General features: G+C 40.1%; 3 protein-coding genes across 12 annotated transcripts in view; 2 read left to right on the top strand and 1 right to left on the bottom strand.

The window, feature by feature from the left end:
- The window catches only part of LOC145484201 (uncharacterized), a 44837-nt gene extending 34964 nt beyond the window's left edge, over window positions 1-9873 (top strand). For all 8 annotated transcript variants that reach the window (XM_081462835.1, XM_081462834.1, XM_081462832.1 and 5 more), the window contains 12 exons: window positions 71-842; window positions 1076-1563; window positions 1946-2101; window positions 2198-2311; window positions 2633-2746; window positions 2880-2993; window positions 4059-4178; window positions 4453-4677; window positions 5198-5580; window positions 5726-5863; window positions 6255-6432; window positions 6941-9873. In XM_081462835.1, the coding sequence (XP_081318961.1) occupies window positions 71-842; window positions 1076-1563; window positions 1946-2101; window positions 2198-2311; window positions 2633-2746; window positions 2880-2993; window positions 4059-4178; window positions 4453-4677; window positions 5198-5580; window positions 5726-5863; window positions 6255-6432; window positions 6941-7374 (3236 nt within the window). In that variant the 3' untranslated portion in view covers window positions 7375-9873. The remainder of the gene's footprint in view (window positions 1-70; window positions 843-1075; window positions 1564-1945; window positions 2102-2197; window positions 2312-2632; window positions 2747-2879; window positions 2994-4058; window positions 4179-4452; window positions 4678-5197; window positions 5581-5725; window positions 5864-6254; window positions 6433-6940) is intronic.
- A 1910-nt stretch (window positions 9874-11783) lies between these two features.
- On the top strand, window positions 11784-15814 carry LOC145484292 (UPF0669 protein v1g209471-like). 3 transcript variants are annotated; one of them, XM_081462936.1, is made up of 2 exons: window positions 11784-12248; window positions 14337-15814. In XM_081462936.1, exon 2 carries the CDS (start codon window positions 14390-14392, stop codon window positions 14858-14860), a length of 471 nt encoding a protein of 156 aa, XP_081319062.1. In that variant the 5' UTR covers window positions 11784-12248; window positions 14337-14389; the 3' UTR covers window positions 14861-15814. The 3 variants fall into 3 exon arrangements, with proteins under 3 accessions (XP_081319062.1, XP_081319060.1, XP_081319061.1); XM_081462934.1 differs by having other exon boundaries at window positions 12484-15814; XM_081462935.1 differs by having other exon boundaries at window positions 11784-12679.
- A 103-nt stretch (window positions 15815-15917) lies between these two features.
- LOC145484323 (uncharacterized) lies at window positions 15918-24741 on the bottom strand. Its single transcript, XM_081462960.1, is given in 8 exon segments — window positions 15918-17713; window positions 18851-19140; window positions 19142-19370; window positions 20255-20356; window positions 21864-21943; window positions 22478-22555; window positions 24231-24297; window positions 24419-24741. Coding segments are annotated over 8 exon segments (1116 nt in total). The 5' UTR covers window positions 24578-24741; the 3' UTR covers window positions 15918-17602.
- Between the last annotated feature and the right edge of the window lie 671 nt (window positions 24742-25412).

The following is a 25412-nucleotide window of genomic DNA, read 5'->3' as shown; positions in this document are numbered from 1 at the left end:
CCTTTCTGGTAATGCCTTGCACAATTAGTCAGGTTTCATGTTACTTATATGTTTATTTTGATTTTTGCAGGTATCAATGATTGTGCTGGTCAATGTCACAATGGTGGAACTTGTGTCGACTTGCTGAATGATTACAAATGCAACTGCCCTGGTGGATTTACAGGAAAGAATTGCGAGACCAACATTGATGACTGCCAAAGCAACCCCTGCTTAAATGAAGGAGTGTGTAATGATGGTGTTCAAAATTATACCTGTGTTTGTAAAACTGGATTTACTGGAAATGACTGTGGAGTCGACATCAATGAATGCCAACCTTCACCTTGTGTCCATGGAACATGCTCAGATTCAATTAATGACTACAAATGCACATGTAATGCTGGATATACTGGTAGAAATTGTTCGGTGGTATCAACAGCAAATGTTTGTGACCCATACCCTTGTCAGCATGGAGCTACTTGTGTTAAGAATTCTGATGATTCAAGTACTTGTCACTGTTCACCTGGATACACTGGGGCATTCTGTGAAACTGACATCAATGAGTGCTTAACTGCGCCATGTAATAATGGTGGAACATGTGTGGATGCTGCCAACGGATTCAAATGTGTTTGCCCAGCGGGTTTTTCAGGATCAACTTGCCAGATTAGCTTGAGCTCTTGTTTGAGCTCCCCTTGTCACAGTTCTGCAACTTGTGTTGATAAATTGGATGGTTATGAATGTGTATGCGCTGCAGGATTCACTGGCGTTAATTGTGATTATGACGTGAATGATTGTGGTAGCTTGAATCCTTGTCGGAATGGAGGAACATGTTTGGACAGACTTAATGGCTATCAGTGTCAATGCAGGTAAGATCTGTTGTAACAATCTGCGAATAGCGTGCTATTGAGGGAAATAATCTTTTATTGTCGCTGCCAACATTTCCTGAGGAAAATAATTAATTTCATAGGCAAAATTAGTCGTTATGCAAATGAAAAAACATTTTTTGACTAGACTACAGTGTTAGAATTATATACATGCAAATACTGACAGCAAAAGTAGCTTTATATCTTTGCCCTAAAAATTTGTCTTTTCTTCACAGGCCAGAGTTTACTGGAGCTGAATGTGAGGTCCCTCTTAATACATGCACCAATAGTTCATGTTCCAACAATGGTACGTGTATCCAAGGTTCTGGAGTGTTCACTTGCAGCTGCCTTCCTGGCTTTTCTGGACAGAGATGTGAAACAAAGATCGACGCTTGTGACTCCAACCCCTGTCACAATGGTGCAACTTGCCACAGTCGTTCTGGTGGCCATGCCTGTTCTTGTGCAGTTGGGTTTACTGGCAGTAACTGCGCTGTGAGAATTGATTATTGTGTCAACCTCACTTGTGCAAATGGTGGTACTTGTAACAACGGTTTGGTTGGAGCATCCTGTAACTGCATACCAGGATTCACTGGGCAACACTGTGAGGTCAATATTGACGAATGTCTGTCAGGTCCATGCCATAATGGAGGTCGCTGCATGGACAAGAACAATAGTTTTCATTGCGTGTGTCCTTCAGGAACAAGAGGGAGGTTTTGCGAACAGGGTATGCAATAAGATACATTCATGGCTTCATTATTCACCTACTTATTTGCATCATTAACTGCCCTTTCTTGATCCAAGTGTCATATCAAGATGTTTGGACAGCGATGTCAGGCAACTGACGTCCATTTATTTCTTTTCAATATCCCAGTCTACAGCTTTGATTTATTTCGGTGTACCATAGGTGTTTCTGGCATCATGAAAATTTTATGTCGTGTCTTTTATTGATTCTTAATAATGCTCCCTTGGTTCTGCTTCAGCCTCCTCCCTCTACCAAAACCACCACTTCCTTATTCCAATTTCTTCAGTTATACAGGGCTCATGATGGTGTAACTTTACAGCGCTCGAGCTGACTGTGCTAACCATTTTCATTTCCTTTTTTTCAGTGATTGATCCTTGCTTGGAACCCTCCTTAGTTAATGGATCCTCAGTGCTGGGGGATTCTGGAGTGTGTGGTGAACATGGTACCTGTGAGTCACTGTCAGCTGGAAATTATCAGTGCAGATGTGACAAAGATTACACAGGGAACCGCTGCCACAAAAGTAAGTGTATTTTGTGTTAACTGAAGGATAAAAAGTTTATTTCAAGGTTATGATATGAAGATCTCTCTTGATTAGTTTTTTTTTCACTGTTTTCAGAAATTGATAATTGTGAAAACATCACATGTGAGAACGGTGGAAGCTGCCTTGATGGCATTGAATCGTTTACGTGTGTCTGTGCTGATGGGTGGGAGGGCAATTTCTGCGAGCAAGGTATGTTGGCTTTTGTTAATTTTATGTTCATTGATAAGGCAAGCTAGAGAAGTCTTACTGTTAATAAATCCCTTGAATAACCTTACAGGTCAGCCAGTAGTATGCATGGAAAACAAAGTTCCCCATTGTCTCGTGCGCAACTTATTGGTATTGTTCCCATTTTGGTTGTAGTGGGCAAGTTAGCCTACTTCTAAAATTAAGATTTACTGAATTCTGGCAGTGTCTGTTGCTTTATTATCAGCCTGCTAAGAGGCTTTCCTTCAAAGCATTTGGTGTGGAATGTTCTCTTTAAGCTCATGTTGGCTTTCCTCTTTGTGACAGATATTAATGAGTGTAGTTCCGATCCTTGTCGAAATGGCGGGAACTGTACGGACTTGATCAATGGGTTTATTTGCAAGTGCCCTCAGCCATGGAAAGGAAAACTGTGCCAGTCAAGTAAGTATCTGTAGATATTCTTGTAACATTCTGTGTGTGCCTAGCCAACGGGGTAGAGAATTTACTTTTTCTGTTGTAAGTAAAACGGCACCTTAATTTAGTTTGAGTTTAATTAATGACTTCGTTTCAACAGCTACGTCTCATTGTAATGGAAGCCCTTGTCAAAATGGAGGCAAATGCACCGACACAGGAGACAACTTTCGCTGTGATTGTCAGAATGGATTTTCAGGAGTGATCTGTCAAATAGGTAAGACGCGATTCATTTTGATTTATCGACTGTTTGTTTTTTAGCTGGCGTTCTTGTTTTTCGTATTATTTGATTGCCATGTCTTTCAAAACTGGTGGTCTTGTTTTCTATGCCTTCTCAAACACTAGAGCCACCCGTGGAAAAACGAATTCATTACGAGCTAATCAATCGTTTTGCACAGAAGCACTAGAACCCGCTTCGTTTTTCTCTTTGTGTTGCTAATGAACACCTGTTGTCCCCTTTCATCAGTTTGTGGCTTCATTGTTTTCATATCGTAAATCAAACGCGGTAACATGTGCTCTTCAATTACTCTTCACACATTGTGTGCGCTTTTGTAGAATTCACTGTGGCGTCGACTATGAATTCTATTTTTCTTTTATTTTTGAAATTTTTTTTCAAAGCGTGCGTCTTTAATGTTAATGAACGACGCATTACTCAAAACGTGCTCGGCATTTGGATTTTCAAAACGGAAAGAAAGCCAAATGACTGTAATTGAATTGACAATAGCTAGTGGTACGTTGTTGTCGAGCTATCATGTCACGATCTTGATGATGATGTCTCCACACTTTCATTAAGTTGTTGATGTGTTCATTGTTTGTGCCTGAAATTTCCTGTCATTGACGCAAGTGGAAGCGTGTCTCCAGCCATTTCCTGTCCAATCTCATAACTGCGTTTTAGCCTCAACTTTTGTAATTAAAATCACGGGTTAGATGTTTATCTTAGAAGCACACTTGACCAAAGTATTTCCTTTTAAATTAGGAAAAATCTATCTTCACAGATTCAATTTGCACTCAAGATAATAAGGTGGTAATGGCTTGGAAATATCTGTGCACTTTATTTTGCGCAAAAGTTTTTGCTGGCGTCAAGACACGGAAAGCTTTTCGACAGAATGGGCGGCAGATTTTTCACGTTGTTTATTGTCGTGGTTGGGCAAATGATGAGGTTTAAGATAGAAGCTTAGTCGGTATTTTCAAACATAGACTGAAGTAGGCAGAAACCGCAATTAAAATTGCTTCCTCTTCCACGCATGCCTAATGTTGTGTGTGCTATTGCTTCGTTATTTAGCACCCAAGCCGTGCTCGTCCAACCCATGCCAGAATGGCGGCACGTGTTTGAATTCAGCGGATGGCCACAGTTTCTCATGTGTTTGCTCCGATGTCTGGGAAGGAAATCTTTGCGAGAAAAGTGAGTATTTGGAACAAAAAGAGAAAAAGTGGGCAGTTTTGCGAGAAAATATCATTTTATAAGATCAGGGAAAAAGTGGAAAATGCAGTTGACTTCTGTCAGGAAATATCTGAATGAATGGAAGACTTTATTTCAGTGTCGATGGTATTTAGCTTAAAAAAGAAACTTATTGGGGACACTATATATATATATTTAAAAAAACAATCACAGAATTATATTTTAAGGTTGCTTCAGCTTTTACTACCAAATACTAAATATTTGTTTTGCGTTTCAGATGTTGACGATTGTGCTTCAAACCCCTGCCACAATGGCGCTACATGTATTGACGGAAAAGGCTGGCATTTGTGCAACTGTGCGCCTGGATTCACCGGACCAGTTTGTAAAATCAACATCAATGAGTGTAACTCGTCACCGTGCAGCGATGGTGCAACATGCAGAGATAAAATCAACGGCTTTGAATGCATCTGTCCCCCGGGAAAATTCGGAGCACGTTGCCAGGGTAAGATTGGCTGTAACGTGTGGCCATAGTTACTAGAGGGAAATGGTTACGAAACCTGGCAAAGTTCTTAGTTTGCTGTATGTTTTTCCTGGCCATTTTGGGGTTGCTCTGCACAAAACCTGGCAAAATACAAAAGGTGGTTATATGTGTTCATACAACTAACCGATAGAACTATTGCGATTATGTAATTGATGCACAGTCTGTGAGCATAAAGCAAAAGATGTGCAGGGTCAAGGACTTCCGAACATAAATCTTAGCCTGTTTGTTTGCTTCGTTGATGTTTACCAGGCTTCTTAACTATTTCCCTCTATTAACTATGGTGTGACGTATCTGTTAAAAGCGGAATCCGCTTTCTCTATTTACACTTAGCTTCGATAATCTTGATCTCTTAGTGTGATCCCTTGCATGTGGAAATCTCGCAACAGTGTCGACGATCCCAGCTTTAAAAAGTTTATCATGCAGTTTGGCACAAAGCGAATAGCAAAAGTTGAATCTAAAACAATGACTGTCTTTCTTCCAGATGACGAGCACGACTGGAGGCACTGCCGTCTACCTGGTGGAATCATCCTTCAGCGGCACAATACCGACGTGCAAGAAGACTGCAACACGTGTTCGTGCGTCAATGGCACACGCACGTGCACTAAGGTCGTCTGCGGTGCGCACAATTGCTGGAATCACACTCAAGCTGGCGGCTGTCCCACTGGCGAGGTCTGCGTACCGAAAAAAGCGGTCGACTGCCTTAGTCCCCCTTGTGGTCGATGGGCCGAGTGTGAAGGCGGGGCGACAAACTCTAAGCAAAGTGATTCTGGAATTGGCGACGAAGTGTGTCTTCCTAACAGTACGGACTTAAATGGCGACTGTGCAAAGATCCACATTGTGTTTAGGCGGGGTAAACTTCCCAAGGTTAGTAGAATGCATCTGGGTAAATTTACTGTGAAAGCTTACCTGTGTTACCCGGTAGCCATCATCATCATCATTATTAGATACGTCTTCCCTTCAACGATGTCAGACTTTATTTAAAAATAATTTTCACCTTTCCTGTCAACAGGGAACTCTCGTGGAAGAACTCTGCCACCAGTTACGATATTTGCCGACGTTGAAGAAATGGGCAAGGAAGGGGAACATTCGATTACTTTGCGAGGGCCGCGATAAGGATGGCATCACCTCCACTGTCATTGTATCAGTGGTAAGTTAGCGAGGTGTTTCAGTTCGTAACCCTGTTATCCCTCGCTCAGATGCTGGGGTTCTTCCTGAGTAGACCGTTACTCAAGTTTTACAGGGTGCCTCAATATCAGTTTGCCTTCTCCCGTTTTTTATTTGTGTAAAAGACATTGTGAACATGAGCTAAGTTAGCAAGAACGTAGACGTATTTTTGCGAGTTATTTTTCTTCGAGTCACCCCCTTTGCGTTTTGGCTCGGTTATATCCCTTGTGGTTAATATTTTTCTTGCTATCTCGACGAACTCAAGACAAAGTGGAGGGTCTGTGAACAGACTACCAAGAACACAATACTTTATCTCTGATTCCAAAGCTTAACGCAGTCTTAAATCAATATCATTTCTTTTTTTCTTTCTCTAGGCCAGTACTCCGCGCACGGAGATAGCTGGAAAAGCAGCTGAAGATATCGCTAGATTCATCCGAGCTGTACCTTCTGATAAAGGCCGTGAAATAAACATCACTCTTTACAATGTACTCATAGCTGTGGATGAGGTTACAGTCGAGAGATCTGTCACACTGTCTTATCACGAGGAAGAAGGTGGGCATGTCACGATATTTTGAGTTATTTTGGCCACGTACAAAATTAACTTTCAATTGAAGGAAACCTAAAAGTAATAGTCTACTAAGATAGAAAAACACCAAAGGGTTAATAATAAACCATAAAGGAACAGGGATGGTTAAGGATGGAGAAGATTAACACGGATTACAAACGACAAATCTGAAAAATTAAGTTTAAACTTTCCGATACTCGCTAACCGTGATGTAGTTCCTTGGACAAAAATCTGACCGCGCTGAGCCTGAACTTGCTTGTGACGAAAGAAAAAGTGCGTTATTCATTCCTTGTTTTTGGTTGGCTTTAGATGGGTAACGACTGGACGGAAAATAAATCAAGTTTAATATGATCGCAAGCTTTAAAATCTACATCAGCTAACACAAAACTGTATCGAAGTTAACGCTTGTGGCGATAAACGTAGTAGGAACATTGTACAGTGTACTAAACTAACGGTCTATTAACGGATTGGTTTTATTTTTGTTTCATTCAACAGCCGCCCCGGATTATCTCATCCCTTTAATTGCGTCACTTGTTGTGTTGGCTGCCATTCTTCTTCTCATACTTTGCATCAGAGGAAAGTGGCGAGAAAGACGTCGAGCGAACAGAGAAACACGATTAGCTGCAAGAACTACGTTGAAGAAGAAGAAAAATGCAACACAGGAAAAGCCATTGACTAACGCTAGAACTTACTATAACCAGACTTCCACCGACTCCACAACGTCTTCCTCGACGTCAACGTCGACACATTCGACGGAGCTCAGAAACTTTGAGTACAATCGAGCGAGTTTGCTCGACTCAACACCTTCCATGTGTTCTACACCTCAAGTACTGTCCCCGCCCCTCTCGCCTAAGGAGGAAGGCGCTAAAGATGAGTGGAGGAGATTTCGAGTGCAGCGGAACAGTACGCAAATAGAAATAATTGTATAAATAATTATTCGTGATTAATTATTATATCCTTCTAGAATTCATTTAGGAAAGGAAATGAAAAAATACACTATTGTTAATTTATTGTATCCACGAAAAAAAGTGTAGCTTTTGAAAGCAATTTTCTATAACTCCAAAAAGTTAAAATATGGCGGCTGAAAGAATTTATTTATAAAAGACAAATGTTGTTAAAAGGCATCAGGATTCCTGATGGAGGTTTTGTTGACAGGCCAACGTGTAAATAATACAAAAAAGTATTTAAATGGTTTTTAAAGCTGTAAATATGTATACTATTTAATTTAATATTTAAATGGCCTTGTAGTTCAGCTTGAACTGTGGTGAGTCAAACACATTCTCGTGTAAAAACTTATTCATTACAACGATTGATGTTGGTTCTAGTTAGCTGTTAATTCTTAAGAGTAAGTTTTGGAATAAGCATTTTGTAGCCAAATAGTTTTTTAAAAATAAGTTTAAAATAGACCCTAGAGTGTTGTTCTCTTAAAACTGTAACCCTATGGGGTCTGTTGACAGATGAAATTGCCAAATTATTTTATATAGAACGAGGCTGCAGGCCGCACCGACTGAAATTTTCTAAAAGTAAAAGTAAATTTGTTAAAAGTTTGAGATAGCCCTAGAATATTTTTGTAAATTTTCTCTGTTTTGGACTCCTGCAGTCCATATACTTAAACTGCCCAGTTTTTAAGCTTACATTTGGATTTTTATTTATCGCATGATTTATACAAATGCTTAATTAATGGTCTGAGCCTCGAACATCTCGCATCAGTCATGTGCACAGAAGTCACGGAAGCGTTGCGTGATCTGTCTCTTTGGGTAGTCACGTGAGCGTTGCGTGATCCAAATAAAAACTACAGGACTCGCATCTATACTTTATATACAAGTCACGAGTGTTAAAAAGCCTATTTCACGAAGTTAAACAGTGATGATGTGACATGTGTTATTAAGTATTGTTAAACGTTTACAACAGCTCCATGTTTGGGAAACTTCTTAAAGTCGTGAGGGTAAAGCTCCGTTGCTCGTGGACATACGAAGATCTCCGAGGGCAACCGAAAGAATCCGAATATTTATTAACGCACGAGCGCAAGAAAAACTGTTTATTTCCACTTGCAACGGCATGTACACTTGCAAATTTAATATGGATGTAGCCATTACAAACTTGTTTCATTATGAAAGCTGTAATCGTTTGGTTCTGCGTTGGAAATGTATCGATATAGTATAGAGAATATATCTATTTGCCTGTCAACACTGGCTGCAAAATCTCCAAAGCTTGCTATGCAAAAATTAAAAGTTGTTTAAATTATTGTACAAGAAGAACTACTCAGTATTCTGTCAGGTTCTGAAATAATCATTGTGAAGTGCCGCCATTAATTGACATTCTCTCGTCGTAACGAGAGGTTAATTTGTCAGACCTGACTGAGTTAGTCTGTCATTTAAGTTCCTGTTCATTGCAGAAATAAACACACTTAACGACCATCGCCGTGCCTGCTTATTTCGTGTTTTAAAATGTATTCAGTCGATTGCACTCCTCTGTTGTCCAGGTTTGGGCGGCGAAATTGGCAGGGTTCTTCAGCACTGAAATCTAAGAGATACTGCTAAATTGGAAGCTAATCCACTTAAGTCTATCCCTGACACATTTGCCACGTTTCCACCTTATTAGGGAACGAAACTACCATTCGCGATACTGCGTCCAACACGCTATAAATGGCATCTGCATCTGAAGATACTAATCCCGTTACGAACCAAATAATTGAATAGGCATTTTCCAAGTTGCCTTTTGCCTCTGTTGCAAAACGAGTCTTAGTGCGAAACCAGCATAAGAAAATCTGTTCCGCCTACAGGTTCATTTTCATGCAAATCAAACTCATTTTCATATGAAATGTTTTACGCGAAGACTCGTTTTGAAGCAGAGGCACGTGGTAACTCGAAAATGGCCTATTTTAAAACTCAAAAATGAAACAAAGACTCGCCAGCGAAAATCCATATTACAGTGGGATCCCGGCACCCGGCCTTACGGCCACCTCGTTATTACGGCCACTCTATTATGGTCATTATGGCCCGAAAAAAGTTCAGTCAGTCATTTTCTTATTTAAAAATCCCCTTTAATACAGCCAGATATGTGTGGTCCGTTGGTGACCGGATTAACGGGGTTCTAGTGTACCGTGAACAACCTAGTACATCTGTTACACATTTCTGAATGTTCTAGTTTAGTAGTCCCTACTTACTTACTTTGGCCGTTTACTCCTCCCGGAGCATAGGCCACCAATAACAACTCTCCAGTCTCCTCTGTCCTGAGCTATCCTTTCAAGTTGTTTCCATGTGTGTCCAGTCCTTTTAATGTCCTTTTCAAGCTCCCGCCGCCAGGTGTTCCGTGGTCTCCCTCTCTTTCTTTGACCTTGGGCGTTCCGGTTCAGGGCTTGACGGCCAATGCTACTAGGTGGTTTGCGAAGCGTATGGCCAAGCCAGCTCCATCTCCTTCGTCGGATGTCCTCTTCTACTGGAGTTTGCTGCGTCCTTGCCCATAGGTTCACATTGCTGATAGTCTCTGGCCAATGCATTCTTAGGATTCTACGTAAGCACTGATTAATAAAGGTCTGGATCTTCTTCATCGATGCCTTGGTTGTCCGCCTTGTTTCTGCTCCATACAACAATACCGACTTAACGTTTGAGTTAAACAAACGTACCTTGGTGGATGTACCGATTTCTCTGGAGCTCCAGACCTTTTTTAGCATGTTAAATGCTGATCGTGCCTTGCCGATCTTAGTTTTCACATCTGCGTCTGTTCCCCCACTTTTGTCCATTACACTGCCTAAATAGGTAAAAGACTCAACTTCCTCCAGTTCCTCCCCTTCAATTTTGACTGGCTCATCAGTGCCTGCATTGATCCTCATGATCTTTGTCTTCTGTTTATTGAGCGTCAGTCCTACTTGCATTGAGGTTTGATACAGGTCCGATGTTTTTTCCTGTATCTGCTGATGATTGTGTGACAGAAGCGCTAGATCGTCCGCAAAGTATTATTAAAGTCCAGGTCGTCCAACTGCGACCACAAGGTCCACTGGATCCCGTTTCTTTTCTGGTTTGTGACAGCTCTCATGATCCAATCTATAGCCAAGATAAACAGAAAGGGTGACAGCAGGCATCCCTGCCTCACCCCGGTCTTAACCTCAAACTTCTCTGTCAGTTGCCCCTCGTGAACCACTCTGCAAGACAAACCCTCATAAGAGTTCCGAATCAGATTGACGAACTTCATGGGTACACCATAATGTCGGAGCAGCTTCCATAATGTCTCCCTGTATAGGCTATCGAAAGCCTTCTCGTAGTCGACAAAATTTACGTAAAGGGGGGAGTTCCATTCAATTGATTGTTCCACTATAATTCGCAGTGTTGTGATCTGGTCGGTACATGACCTGCCTGGCCTGAAGCCGGCTTGCTGATCCCGGAGGCTGAGATCTACCGGCCCTTTCAACCTTTCCAAGATGACTCTGTTCAGTACTTTCCCTGGCACAGACAGGAGTGTGATCCCTCTATAATTTGAGCACAGGCCAAGGTCTCCTTTCTTGGGGATCTTGATCAGGAGTCCTTCCTTCCATTCTGAAGGGATCTCTTCTTCTTCCCAGATTTTCTCAAACAATCCATGGAGCATCTCAGCAAGCATCTCTGGGTCTACCTTGAGTGCTTCCGCTGGAATCTCATCTGTGCCTGCTGCCTTGCCATTCTTCAGTTGTTCGATGGCCTTCCTGATTTCTTCCCTGGTGGGCTTACCACAATCAATTGGCAGGTCTTCCTCTGCGACGGGGATGTCTGGTGTATTTGCTGGAGCTGGTCTGTTAAGAAGCTTCTCAAAGTGTTCTGCCCATCTACCTAGCTGTTTATCCGCACCCATCAAGACACTTCCGTTCTTATCTTTGACCGGACGTTCTGTTCGTCCAAACTTAGTAGTCCCTAGGCGTTCTCTTTTTGTTCGCACCCAGAGTCTGATTGACGAGCACGAAGCGTGAGGGGCGTCATTAAGTCATCGAAGCAGGCTCCAAAACAGACATGTGTGGAAAAAAGGTGGGGGCTAGAGGTAGGGGAAATAGCGAATTCTAAGTTATTTTTGCAACTGAAGTGATCAGCAAGGATGCATAAGATATCCCTTTTTGTGTAGCTTTTCTTTCACTTTTACGTGACTTAGATGAAAATTCTTCTGAAATTCAGTGTTGCGAAAGAACCCTCTTTTCACAGGTCTGAAGAAAAATGGCGTCATTTGTTATGTTGTTATTCGGCGCGTGTAGCAGCTCTCTATTTCTACCCATACTAACTTTCGGTCGCGTACGCTTGACTAGGTTTGATTCGACAAATAGCTGAATGTGCTAAAGAAAGTCCCACATGCGGAAACCGCTGGGCTGGAGGCGGAAAACGCTCGATTTACTCCTTTTAAATCAGCAGCAGTTACAACTGTAGCAAAGGCTACAACAGTTAGGAAGGTAGGTCGGCTGGCCAGTCAGTGGGTCAGTCATTCAGCAGTGGGTCAGTCAGTCAGTCAGTCAGTCAGTCAGTCGGTCGGTCAGTCAGTTAGTGATTTGGTCAGTCAGTCGATGGGTCAAGCATTCACTTAGCATGTTAGGCAATCAACCAGTCAGTGCAACTTTTTTGTGCAACGACAGCAACAAACTTCGCTGGAGGAAGGGAGGGACTGAGAATGGAGATATCGAGAGTGGAGGGAGGTCTGGGCAAGAGCGAATGCGACGTGAACTCATACACACAAACATCAGTAAGTTTGTGTAGTATTTGAGGCATTAAATTGTCGCCAGCGATATAAGAAAGAAACAGTCAATCGTCTTGTTTTTAAAGACTTCTTCTTTACTCTTTCGTAGAAGCAGGTAAGTAGTTATCCTCGTCAGTTTAACTTGCAAATCATGTTTCACCTTCTGCGCCCATCCAATTGTTCGATTCTGCATTTGAGAGTCAGGTGCTTTGGTAAATTGTAAGAATATGTTTTCTATGATTTGAATACTCAAAGCACGCTAACGGTAAGACTGTTTATTCATTTAATGCTTATTTTGTCAGTTACTTCAGATGTATTTCCCATCAATGTTCTGTTTAATTTGTCATCAGATGTCAAACAAACCATGCAGCCAGCCATAAATAATGCTTTATGAGAAGATAAGACTCTTTTATCTGTCCCAGCGTGATTGATTCTGCTTCATTTCGTACATTACACGTTCCCATCTCTTAAAACTCCAAACTGCCTCTCATACTGTGTTAGGAGCTGCAGTTTTGTCGTTAAATGATTTCTTCTGGGAATCTAAAGGTACATCTATTCAAGAATAGATCTGTTTGACAATTTGTCATTTGAAGTCACAAGTAAATAATTCCTTAGAGTAAATGGATTACATTTTAAGACAGTGGTTGGCAGATACGTAACTGTTAGCAAGTTGTTCTCTGAAATATAGATGCTCAAGTCTGAGGAGGGATAAATAATATCCTTGAAGATCAAAATCCCCCAAGTTAAAACATCCCAGGGATACTTACGTGGAGTAATGTGTCACTCAAATAGCAACATCAACATACAGGTACCCTGTGTGTTTGACAAGATGATTTGCCTCAGGGGGCAGGAATTTGACATCAATGGTTGATTTGGGGAGGTGTGGGAGAAGCGGGATATGATTGTGGTCTTATGTCGCAACCAGGACAAAGAGGATAAGTAAAATAAGGTAGTGATATGGGAGGAGAAGGGAGGAAGTTCAACAACTTACTTCAAGATCATGGTGAAGCTATAAGCCATCAAGAGACAACAACATTCTAGGATTTGAACTTCAGAGTTTGTGCATCATTAAAAGCCACAGTATTAACATCCTAAAACAAAACTTGGGACACAACTGAGGGTAAGAAGTTGTTTAAGGGTGAATTTTCCTTTCCATTACTCAAGTTATCCCATGTTTCCTGAGGCTAGGGGTATTCAATCGCCTAGAATGGCCTTAATGTCCCACCGGGCTTAAGGTGGGGGCATTTGACCACCAGTTTTGGCCCAGGCATTGGGAATTTAACCAAATGAAATTTCAAAATGTCAAGTGCCCAGGGAGTTGCCCAGGGAGAAGGGGTGGATGCTGAAGTTTTGAATTGACTTTTGAACAATTACACCTATGACTTGATACGTTTCAAGAATGAGGAATATACAGCCAGTTTTGCCCATGTTGGAAGTTGTTTTCAAATGAGTTTATTAAATATTTTCTGCATACTGTGAAAGGAACAGGTTTTTTCCTTGGGGGATTTTGTTTTGGGGGCATTTTCACTTGTTACCTCCCAGAATTCTTTGAGTCTACAGCCCCCTACAAGTCTGTTTAAAGTGATAGTCATCTGTTGCATGCTATGTGGGTTGTAGTGTTGTGTTCTTGAAAGAGAAACTTTCCTCTCACAGTGCCAGGAGTATAAGTGTGGATGAATTTAAATGTAATTTTATTGACTCATATCATTAAGTACTCATGCTTCAGGATCAAATCAAAATATGGAGTATTGGCAGCTTCAAAGTTTGCTTTGAATGCAGGTGCTCTTTATTTCTTATTGCTGCTATACAGGGAGTCATGTTTTGCCAGGGGGGAGGGGGGTGGGGAACTCCCATATGAGAAGGTCAGGAGGCTTGTCATCCAACCTGGGCATGGCTCGAGCTTTATTTGACCCCTAAAAGATACCACTTAAAACAGAATAAGCTCGATTACCAGATGCTGTTCAGGAAAGGAGCTAAAAGATATTTTGACAGCTAAAAATAGCACTTGGTGTTTTGTCATCAACATCCCAAGTGAGACCATAATCTTTGATTTATACTGCTAAGTGAGATGACGATCATCCCCCAACCTTTTCATTTTGTAGTCCCCCCTCCAGGCATATTTCTCTATATCATTACTTCCCCTCCCTGAGACTTGTCTGAAATCCAAACCACCATTTCTGTTTTGATTTTTCTTTTTTTTCAGGACACTGTTGTGTGATTTGAAATCAACTGAATGAATTTAATGTTCCGTCAGTGATGGAGATGACATTATGGCTCCTTTTGTTCATTTCCCCTCTTCTGAGGCTTGCATCCTGTGAACATGTTATTCAGACTTTTTATGGCGAAATAGGCCCTGGAAATTTGACTTATTTTACCTTAAAGAAAGAAGGAGATGTGACATTGATTCTGGAGAGTACGGAAGGTGATGCTGACATTTATATATCACAGGATAGTCTCAAACCTGATTTTGATAACTATGACCTGAAGTCGGACACTTGCGGCGAAGATGTTGTTACTATTCCAAGTTATTACAAGAGACCAATTGGAATATCAGTGTTTGGACACGTGTATGCTCCCGTAACAAAGTACACAATGAAAGTTTTGATGGATTATTCTGGGGGAGAAGAAAGTGAAAGACAGTATAGTGAAAGTGAAGAACAAGAGGAGTCACTTCTTTGGACCTTATTAGTCAACATTTTGAAGATTATTTTAGAGATTCTCCTGTAACCAGCACTGGTGCAAGTTTATGCGTAAACTTTGAACCACTTTCTTCAGATGTACTGCCAACATCAAGTGAATAATAAACATTGGCACAGTAATTTCCTGAGTATGTTCCACTAAAGGAGTTGAGCTCAGTTACAAATAGATTGGAAAAACGTTTTTTATGAACAGAAAGAACCCGTAATGTTAATATTATCAGCTCAAGTTAAAGGGAGTCAAGGAGTCTAATTTGACTGTAATTGCAGCTAAATTCAGTGTTAAGTATAAAGGCAGTGCAAATTGATCTTGATGAAGTGCCATGCAATCATGTTATGCATCAATTGAAATCTTTTTTGCGAGACTAAACTGCATACAGCAAAGACTTGGTGTATCTCTTGGGGTCCCTTCAAGCGATGACAATTTTCGGCTCATAGTTTGTGGTTAGAATTTTTAACAGGACCATGACGTGTCATGACGGCATGATGCTCAGTTCAGTAATGTACAATGATGTGAATCAACATCATTGATTTCATGGTGCAATTGTATGATGAATTAAGCTGGAAATACTCTTAAATAACACTCCCCTGGTCCTTGTGATTTTGTCGCGTTTTTTTGTGGCCCGTGCAAATCAGTGGTGTCTGGTTACTCCCAGCCTTGCGAGATTCAGGTACAGTAGTGTTAGTGTTTGGTTAAGTTTTTTTAGTGCTACCTAAGGATGTAGTTCTGGTTGGGGCAAGCGTTAACTAAAATGTGACCGTTCAAGTAGCATTGTTCAGTAGTTTTACAATTTAAGCAGTTTAACTGCAACTGGCATTTATCTGGAAGTTGAAGTTGTTAGTGACTCTACTGAATCTGAAATCTACTGTAAGAGTACGACAGTTTTTGTTTTGGCTCAAAAGGCTTTCTTGATGGGCTATTTTTCTGAAGGGGTTGAGGGGGGTATTCTTAGCAAGAATGATCATAATTGTAAGACTTGTTGGGATTATTTTGCGGGGAATGTAATATCTGGAAAGTTAATATTTAGAAAAGAGCACTGCCAATGTACTGACAAATGAGGATTGAAACTTTGAAAAACATAAACTACTTTGTAATAGGAATAAATTTATTGTTCTCTATGAGCTAACTAACAATAATTTATAGGAAACCTCTGGGTTTATTATGGACCTTTCCTGCATCCCAACAAACAATGACGCCAAATTAAGCAGAGGTCAGGGTGGACAAAAATACAGCAAATGTATGAAAATGTCCATCCCAACCTCGCTCTGGTGCTATTGTCCGTATGCACTGAAGTGGAATGCAGGAAAAGTTTATTAGGAAGCTGATTTTTTTTGGTATGTGTGTGTGGGGGTGGATGGGGAGAAGGGGGGCTAACTAATGGAGTCAACAACTATCGGTAGCTTAACAATAGAATTAATCAATCTGTGACAACTTCACATGAAAAACTGATAGCTCATTGAAAACTTAAGTTGCTGTTGTTGTAAAGCTATAAGATTATCATGTGAATAGATTTACTACCCAAATTGATTCTAACTCGCTACAAGTACCATGATGATTCGATTTAGTGCCTGAGGCACTTGTTTACTTTTGGTACCACAAGGGAGGACGCTTATTTGAGACAGGCCGCTTATTTCTTTTTTGAGAAACAACCGAATGTGACTGGATCAAGGAGACTGGAAAATGGACTTGTTGTCCCTGGATTTGAAGGAATTATGCACTCACATGGAAATAAACAGTTGAGAAACTCAGACTAAGACCACTGTTTTGTAATGCGGCATTACATATGTGGGCAATCAAGGAATAAAAACCTCAGCTAATCCATACTCTGACAGCACTGTAATGGGCGCTTATTGGAATGGGGGCGCTTATTAAAAAAAGACATTCAAAGAGGGGTGCTTATTTGAAAAGGGGCACTTATTGGAAGGAGGGTGCTAAGTCGAATCATTACGGTAGTGTCACCAAACATTACTGGAAACTTCTTCAATACAAGAAATGAAAAGTAATTAAAACAACAGACTAATAAATTGACATGGAAATGTTATTGGAGACTGATGATTGTTGGGACAAATGGACAAAAAAAAAATGAGGTGCGGGGGGGGGGGGGGGAAGGAGGAGGAGATAACCTTATCCTGTTACAGGTGTTCAGTTATGGGTAGTTTGGAGACAGCACAAAGAAGTTCAAGTTTAAAAAAAAATGAAAAAAGGGATAAGGGACCCAACTACTCAATTGCCTAGAAAAGGCTAAGTTACTACAATTATCAGGTGTGACCAGATTTTAACATGAACATTGTGTTGTTGTTACGGGCAACTGGCTCCGTTTCCAGTGGCAACTTGTCAGGCTTTGAGGTTATTGTCAGCAAATTGCGCAAAATTGTAGGTAACATATAAGGCAATGCATGGCTGTTGATATTGTTACTAATGGTAACGACGTAAGTTGTCCGTGACAACACCATACTTTTAAAACTAAAACTCTGTCACCAAACTTCTGTCATGCCTTACTCAACTGATAATCTTAGTCACCTCAAATGATCCATCCAGGGTTTCCTGCTACATATCTGGAAATTAATAAACCCCCTCCCAGCTTCCCCAGGATTAGGCTGGACCTTGTAAAGGAGTTGTACATGTACTGCTCATGAAATTATTACACTGCTGATGCAATTAAAGTCCATCAAGATGACCAACTGAATTTTTGTTCAGATCATATGTGTCAGTTTGCTATTATTAATTCAGATGTTACAATAGTTAGAGTATTTGCTAACAAGATAAATAAAGTCAGCCCAGTACACTATCCAGCCAGTCTTCGAGGTCATCCTCAGCTTTCTTTGCGGACTGAACAGTTGGCTTTACAGATGAAGATGGAACTATTACAGATGCTGAAGAAACCTAGAAACAAATAACAATATCAGATGTAACTTATGGTTTGCCAAAGAAATCTAAATTGTGTGCATTACATGGGTGCTTTTCATTCACTCAAATATTTGAGACCTTATAAAACAAGGGCAAATGGTACAGAAATTTCCTTGGAAAGTTTCCAGAAAATATATGAAAATGGTTCAGTTTTTAAGATACAGACCATTCCACAGAAAATTCCTGAAATGTCAAATGAAATGAAAATGCTCAGTAAGAAATCTTCAAAAAAAAAAATTGCATATACCCTTCGAGGTTGTCAAGACTATTTTTTTTTACAAATTATGGAAAATGCTGTTCCAGTTGTCACTGAAAATTTTCAGAAATTGAAACAGGAATTTTGGTCAAATTAAAAGTGGACCACATTGACCTGTACAACTGTTTAATTCAGGATCTAACACCCTAGCTATATACTCCATGGTCAAGTAGGTCAACAAAGCAGCTGAGCTGGCCACTTAACACAACAAAAATAGAAAGCCTGGACTACATGTAGTTTCAGTCACCCTGTCTGCAGTTGAGAAATAAATTTCATATAATGATGGCAAAAAGCTGGCCAGAATCTACATTGACTGATTCATATCTTTTAGGATTTTAAACTTAGGATTTTAATTTTAAAGTATTGTAAAGCGCCATGGACAATTAGTGGAAAATGGCGCTATATAAATGTATATTTATTTATTTACTTATTTATTTATTTATTTATTTATTTATTTATATCTGATTGACTAATTGACTGATTGATTAGTAATAATAATAGTATATCTTTATTACACCTTACTCTCCAAAGGGAGGTGTTGGTCTAGTTACAATAAAGGTTTGACAGCACTGAAATGTTCGTCCATTAATTACACTGTAATAAAAACACAAATTAAATAACATTTACCATAACTGTATACAATTAATTGGAAAACTCATACCGCTAATCACATTTGTGAATTAAGAATCTCTTTTTTTTTTTGAAACATTAAATAGATGTATTTATGCATTACTTTTGGATTGATTGACTGACTGACTGACTGACCGACTGACTGACTGATTGACTGACTGACTAACTGACTGCATACTAGGCGTATTTTGGCCTGTGCTGTGAGTACACCATCACCTTTTACTAACCTTATTTGACTGGTTTCCACCAAGGGGTTTGTTACTATCTTTAACTCCAGGTGTTCCAAGTGAAAGGAGGAATTCAAGTTCATCATCTTCATTATCACTTGACTGAGCTAACTGTTCCACTGTACCAGTCTTAGAAGAAGTCTTGACAGTGTGCAAAACATCTTTTAATGAATTCTGCAAGTTTTGTGTGTTATGTAGGGTGCAAGATTCTCTTCCATCTCCTGGCTTCTTTACATGTGACAAATCACCTTTCATTGAGCAAGTGAATTGTTTAGAGTTATTGCCAGACTGTTTAGAAGTTTTTTTTATTGATATCCTGTTCACAGTTGCTTACACAATGTGGTGACAATGAGTTTTGAAGAGTGTTTACCAGAGAAGGTCTTGGCTCTGTTGTTGTTACTGCCACAGGCTTAGTGACAGTTTCAGCATTAGAACACCTTGGTGAAATATCTGCTTCAGTTTTATGTTGTTCCCTTAAATGTGCATTTGCATTCAATTCAAACTCCTTAACAACATCTGGCTGAAAAGGAAAACAATTTGTTTAATGCACATTTCTAGAGCATGGTTTTCACTACAACATTAGCATAAGCATAAGCAACAGTAGTGAGGACACCCAGAACACAAGCACACAACACAAGCATAAGCACATGCACAAGTAGAACAAATATCTAGCAGTGTGCTTGTGATGGTGTATGACATTTGCAGATAGCAGACTACATTTAGGCCAAAATAGCACTCAGGCTAGCTTGAATAGCACTCAGGTTAGCCTGTTTAAAGTTAGCTCTCAGTAATGGAAATGGAAATACGATATGAGTTAAAAAGTCTGCAGTCATCTGCAGTCTGCATTCTACAAATGCCATAGAAAATAATTATCTATTCCAGGCTTGTGTTGCGGGCTTCTTATGTGGGCATTCTCACTAACATTATGCCTATGCTTGTGCTTATGAATGTCTGATTTACTTGAAATGTCTTTGATGGTTTGCCTTTCAGTTTTCAATGGAAGAATTACATTTGTAGGTGAGCAGGAAAAAACATAAGGGAGGCACCCTACTAGAGTGATTATCACATGACCACCAAATATTATGCAAGAAAACAAGCAAAACTAGAACTTTGGAAGCAATGTGGTGTAGCAAACAGTGAAACACACACTCCCTTTGTTTGGTTTAGTGAGTATGCAGAACAGAGCATACAGATTCTGAGAAGCTTTCAGCATTTTTAAGGTCCATAGTACAAGGCTCACACCAAAGCTTGTTTGATCCTTTCAATTCCGCACAGATGAAACAAATCATGAACCCTCAATGACTCCACATAATTAACAGATTTTCAAGTTCATACAAATTTCACTCTATTATTGTCTGTCCACTTAATTGATAACAACAAGAGGACAGTATTTAAGATACATACGTGTATTCCATCAGCTGAGATATCAAGACGTTTGTGCAGGGGTACACAGCTTAAGGAAGCTGCTAAAGTTCCAAAATCAATCTCAAGTGCTGAAGCAGTTATCTGTTCAAAATGCATTGAAAGTACATTTACGCAAAGAATATACCTTATTCTACCAGTTTTACTACATTAAAAACAACCTGTAACCACACACGGTAAAGGTAAAGGTAAAGTCTGCATGCGAGCCAAGTGGCCCATCAGGCCGGAGCTTATCCCAGTTTCTGTAGCATGAAGCATCTAGGAGTATTTCTACTCCCCCCTGGATGGGATGCTAGTCCATCACAGGGTTACCCCCAGCATTAAGTTTGCCGGTACCCATTTATACACCTGGGTGGAGAGAGGCACTCTGAGAGTAAAGTGTCTTGCCCAAGAACACAACACAATGTCCCCCGCCAGGGCTCGAACCAGGACCGCTCGATCCGGAGACGAGCGCACTAACCATGAGGCCACCGCACCTCCCATGTAACCACACACAGTATAATTAAATTACATAAATTATAAAATAAGTCTCTTTCTACTTAAATTAATCATTAATTCTACATACAATACTGTCAAACCTAAGAAATGAGCACATCACTGTACAGAATTCAGGAGACCCCCTAGAAAAAAGCATTTGGCATGGTGGGAACTGCAGAGAATTGTACCTTCCTAAGTGTCACATATTCTTTAAATTCTCTGAGGGAATATTTCACTCAAGATGCCAGTGTTAGAGATCCTAGTTGAAACTGTAAAGAACTGTTTTAATTTAGCTCAGTCTGTTTTAACTAATAAATCTAAAAAATACTGTTAATCACACAGGATAGCTTTGCAAGCTGCGAGCTACTAAGACTTGTAATCCAATTATGTACTATTAATAAAGTTGCTGTTACTGTTTTTAGCAGTGCTCCGGTGGCCCAAGGGGCTGCCAAGCTGAGCCCCATACCCATATAGCAAAGAAAAGGAAACCCATGAATTGATTTTCTCATGGTTATCATGGCTAGTGGTATTGCTCGTGGGTGTGTACGCTCAAAGACGGTGATGACGACAATGACGACGGAGTTGCACAAGATGGCGGCCATACTCCAGCTAATAGGTTGACAGAGACATGCACCCTTGGTTTGTAGTGTCCCTCTTTGATATTGGACATCCATGTTACAGTCAATTGACACCAGTCAAAACAAGGTATCTGCTGATCAGTATCACTTGACCATGTCATGGGCTCAAGTTTAGAGCACCAAGAGGTCACATGATTTTTTAAGTTGACCGCTGACCAAGTTCTGGTTTTCAATTGGATTGCGGGCTCATGTCAGGTTAACTTGTTGGCCGGGTTGTTCGGAAACCAGTTAATGCTGACCCAGGATTATAAAAGTTAACCGCAGTATAATTATTCTTGTATACAAATGTTTTTCACTGCTTTTGTTTTGTGTATTTTGAGGACCTTGAGATTATTCAAACTCAAAACAGGAGGCCAAACAACAGAAACGGAAAACCTCACTGTTAAGTTACAAAACTCAGATCAAAATTCGGGCTTTGAACAACCCGGCCCAGGAGCTCCGCTTTTAGGCTTGGCTAAATCTATACTTTAACTTACTTGTGTTGTACTTGAGTCACCTTCAATTTCCTGATCCAAGTCTTTCTCTGACTGAAACCGGAACTGTGATGATGGGTTTTCTGAAAGATAATGAGATCAATTGGAGTCACAAATATTAACCTTTCTACCACTGAAGAGCACTTATGTGCATTATCATTGAAAGCATCAAACTGTGACCCCCACCCCTCCCCCCTCATACATGATAGCTCACCACCTCTGGAAGCCTTGGAACTTTTTTCTGCAGTAATTATGTGTCCTCTAGTGTATTTGTTATTAACCTATTCATTGAGAGCTGTAAATTACAGTATAGTTTAGGGGTAAACCTAATACTGATGTAGAGTTTGACTTTTTTTTTAACCTTTTCGTTCTCTCCTTTCAAACCATCGTTTATCAAAGCTATCACTTCCTTGATGGTTTTTTTTTGCGATTGTTGGAATACCCAGATCAACAGCTTTCAAATGGCATATCATACATGGGTATAGGGGGTCTATTAATTAATCAGGAAAAATTCTTGGTAATTTAGGGCTGAAAGGACTAAAAATAACAACGCGAAAAAAAAAAAAAAAAAAAGCCAACAAATTTAACAAAAATACTTGGTCTGTCAAATGTTCTACCTGATTTTTGAAGAAGGACATTAAAATCTTCTCCTCTCTTTGTGATGTTTATACTGCTATCTTCTTCATCACTAGTGTCTGAAGTACATGAAGAGACAGATATTCACTAACAGCTTACCACTGTTATGTATTATAAAAAAAACATTGTCACTTTGCAGACTTCATAGGCACGATTACTAGATAGACTGGTATAGGGCAAGTATCCCATATAGTGGAACAGTGATACTCTAAAAGCTGTTTAATGCTTCAGATACTGAGATAAGCTCTGACATTTGTGTGGATCGTTTTTCAAATCAACATAACACATTTGCACAAACTGATGGTATTAAAGGTCTGAATGGTATCTTCTGGCAGTTCAATAATGGATCTAATACAGGCTAATAAATTAACAAAACATTTATGAAAATTTGTTTTTAAGGCAAAAATTGGTGAAATCTGGGAAAATAAGGATACCTAAACACAGGGTCGGGATATTGGAGCCATGGCTCAAGCTTGGACTCTAGCAAGAACTTAAGCCAGGATTCGAGCCAAGACTCCAGCTTGGACTCGCCTCAAGCTTGAAATCTGAAAAACCTTACCAGCTCTGTGACATTTATATAAAAGTAACAATGACTGAGACCAGGTATGTCGTCTCTGGTATGTATGTGGTTAGTTCCACTCAAGGCTTGCTTGCGGTTAGTTCTACTTGGATTTGCTTGCGGTTAGCTTTCATTTTGTGGGTTGTAGCAAAAATAAAAATAATAAATATAATAAAACCAAAAGAAGTCCTGGCTTGTGTCCTGGCTTGTGTACTAGCTTGAATCGTCGATCGAGTCCCAGCTAAGAAAATGGGAGACATAGGGAAATCCCTTCCATCGTTATTTTCAGAGAGTTGATCTTCAAGGACACCTCCATTACAACAGCCAATTTTAGATCTTCAGATTTCAATTACATCTAGGGAACTTTAGAATACGATTTTTTAAGAGAGATGTGCATATAGTATAATAGCACAATTAACTAGTTAATTTATTCACTTTCAGTTTGCAAAACCTTACATTATTAGAATTTTAGATTCATGAACTTTATTATATCTCTCAGTAAGTACGTGCACTGTGACTGGTCAATTTAGCGGGCCGTACCCTCCTGTACGGCCCACTAAAATTTAAAGTTGGTTTTGTTGCCTAACTGTTCCGTGATTTATCGCTAAGTGTTCTTAACTTTTATACTTTTATTATAAGTGAAAATTTAAAATTTTCTTATACCCTAAATTATGTAATAAAGCATGCTAACGACTTAAAACAGTTTTAAACTGACTCGTTTTGCTTTCGAGGTGCATCAGAAATTTGATGCCTTTCCGATTCCGCCTGAACAGAAATTGTTTCCGAACCCGTCAGGCACACAGTAGAGATATAATAACTATCTTACTAACTTCGTTTTCCCCTTCGATTTATGGCCCATGCGCTTCGTGCTTGGGCCATAAATCGAAGGGGAAAAAACTCAGTCTGTAAATTACAGTACAGACCTCAAACTCGGTTAGTAAGAGGTATGTATTTATGCACAACCCCATTAGCTTCTAACATTTAATTTTTTATTTTCTGTCTGTCTGTCTGTCTGTCTGTCTGTCCGCCTTTCTGTCTGTTGAGTCTTGGTATTGATATTAGTTTGTCTCTGGGAAAATTTGCAATCTAAAAATAAGGGTTGGGATTTTCTTTGTTTGCCACCTCTACTACATGTAGCCGCATTCTGAATCCGATTCAAGACTGTTGAAACTCACCTTCAAAATCTTCATATCGATCCCAATTACTGAAGACTTTTCTCCTTGAGAACTGCTTATGATCTCCCTAATGATACGAGTATAACATGTGAACGTTTCACAGAAATATCCTTAGCTTTAAGTTTTCCTGTACAATTTGGAAAACTCGACTGCAAACTGTAGCTTAGATTTCGAACATCGCTACGTACCTGGCTTATATCCGCCAAATCATCTCCCTTCTGAGTTTCTGCAGCATTCGCTACTTTTGTAGTCTCGTTTTTTTCCTTTGACGCTGTTTTCTTGTTGGTAATTCCGTGTTTTTTCTTGTAATCTGCGCGCTGTTTTTTCTTGTGTTCGTCTGGCCTCATGCTGAAAAATACTCTCGTACCTGGCCCTGGGACGACTCGAGCACACATGTCTCAATTCAGCAGAATCGCGCACTGCGCAAGCGTATGAGTGTTGCAATTCAAAATGGCGGACGATTGATGAAAGCTGGAAATTTAAAGCGATAGAAACTTCGGACCAAACTACGTAATACTGACTTGATCTTCGTTTGAAATGGTGCGAAGTCGCCTCCAGAAGCAAGTGCTTTCCTTGTATAGGAGATTTCTCCGTGCAAGCCAAGACAAACCTGGCTTTACGGACCATATCAAGTACGAGTTTCGAAAAAACTCCGTCATCCCCAAGACGGATGGGTTACGTATCGAGTACTTGCTGAGAAGAGCAGACAATCAGCTCAAGCAACTTGAGAAAATGGAATGTAAATCAATGGGGTTTTTCACCCGAGAGGAAAAAAACTAGAGGTGAAACTAACGGTCCTCTAGTCTTCTTGTTCGATGCTGGGTTGACTGCTGCTGTTTCGGCTCGTCACGCAATCTCTCCGGGTGTGTGACGGGACATAAGAACCTGGAGAGACTAAGAGCGCAAGGAATAGTTTTAATAAAGGTGATGCGAATTCACTCAGTGAACAGGAAACACAGGCTACATCTACATCTACAGTCTGAGCGGACCAGAGTTACAACAGGGCTACTCTGATAACTGCGAAGTATGACGGGGAAATTTTGTAACGTTTAACCGTGTCATCATCTGTTCGTGACTTGTCCACGCTGCAAAAACGTTCCAACCAACTCGGAATTTTTATCTCTCGTTTTCATGTGATTCAGGATCTTCTTATCATGGAATACTAACGGACAATGACTGACT

The sequence above is a fragment of the Orbicella franksi genome, chromosome 4 (genome assembly GCF_964199315.1).
Source record: "Orbicella franksi chromosome 4, jaOrbFran1.1, whole genome shotgun sequence".
Classification (NCBI taxonomy): Eukaryota; Metazoa; Cnidaria; class Anthozoa; order Scleractinia; family Merulinidae; genus Orbicella; species Orbicella franksi.
Note: the sequence above shows the minus strand (reverse complement) of the source record. Positions and strands in the feature narration are given on the sequence as shown.

What these genes read in the sequence shown, in the direction of transcription:
- LOC145484292 (XM_081462936.1), top strand. Translation starts at nt 14,390, where the DNA reads ATGGAGATGACATTATGGCTCCTTTTGTTCATTTCCCCTCTTCTGAGG.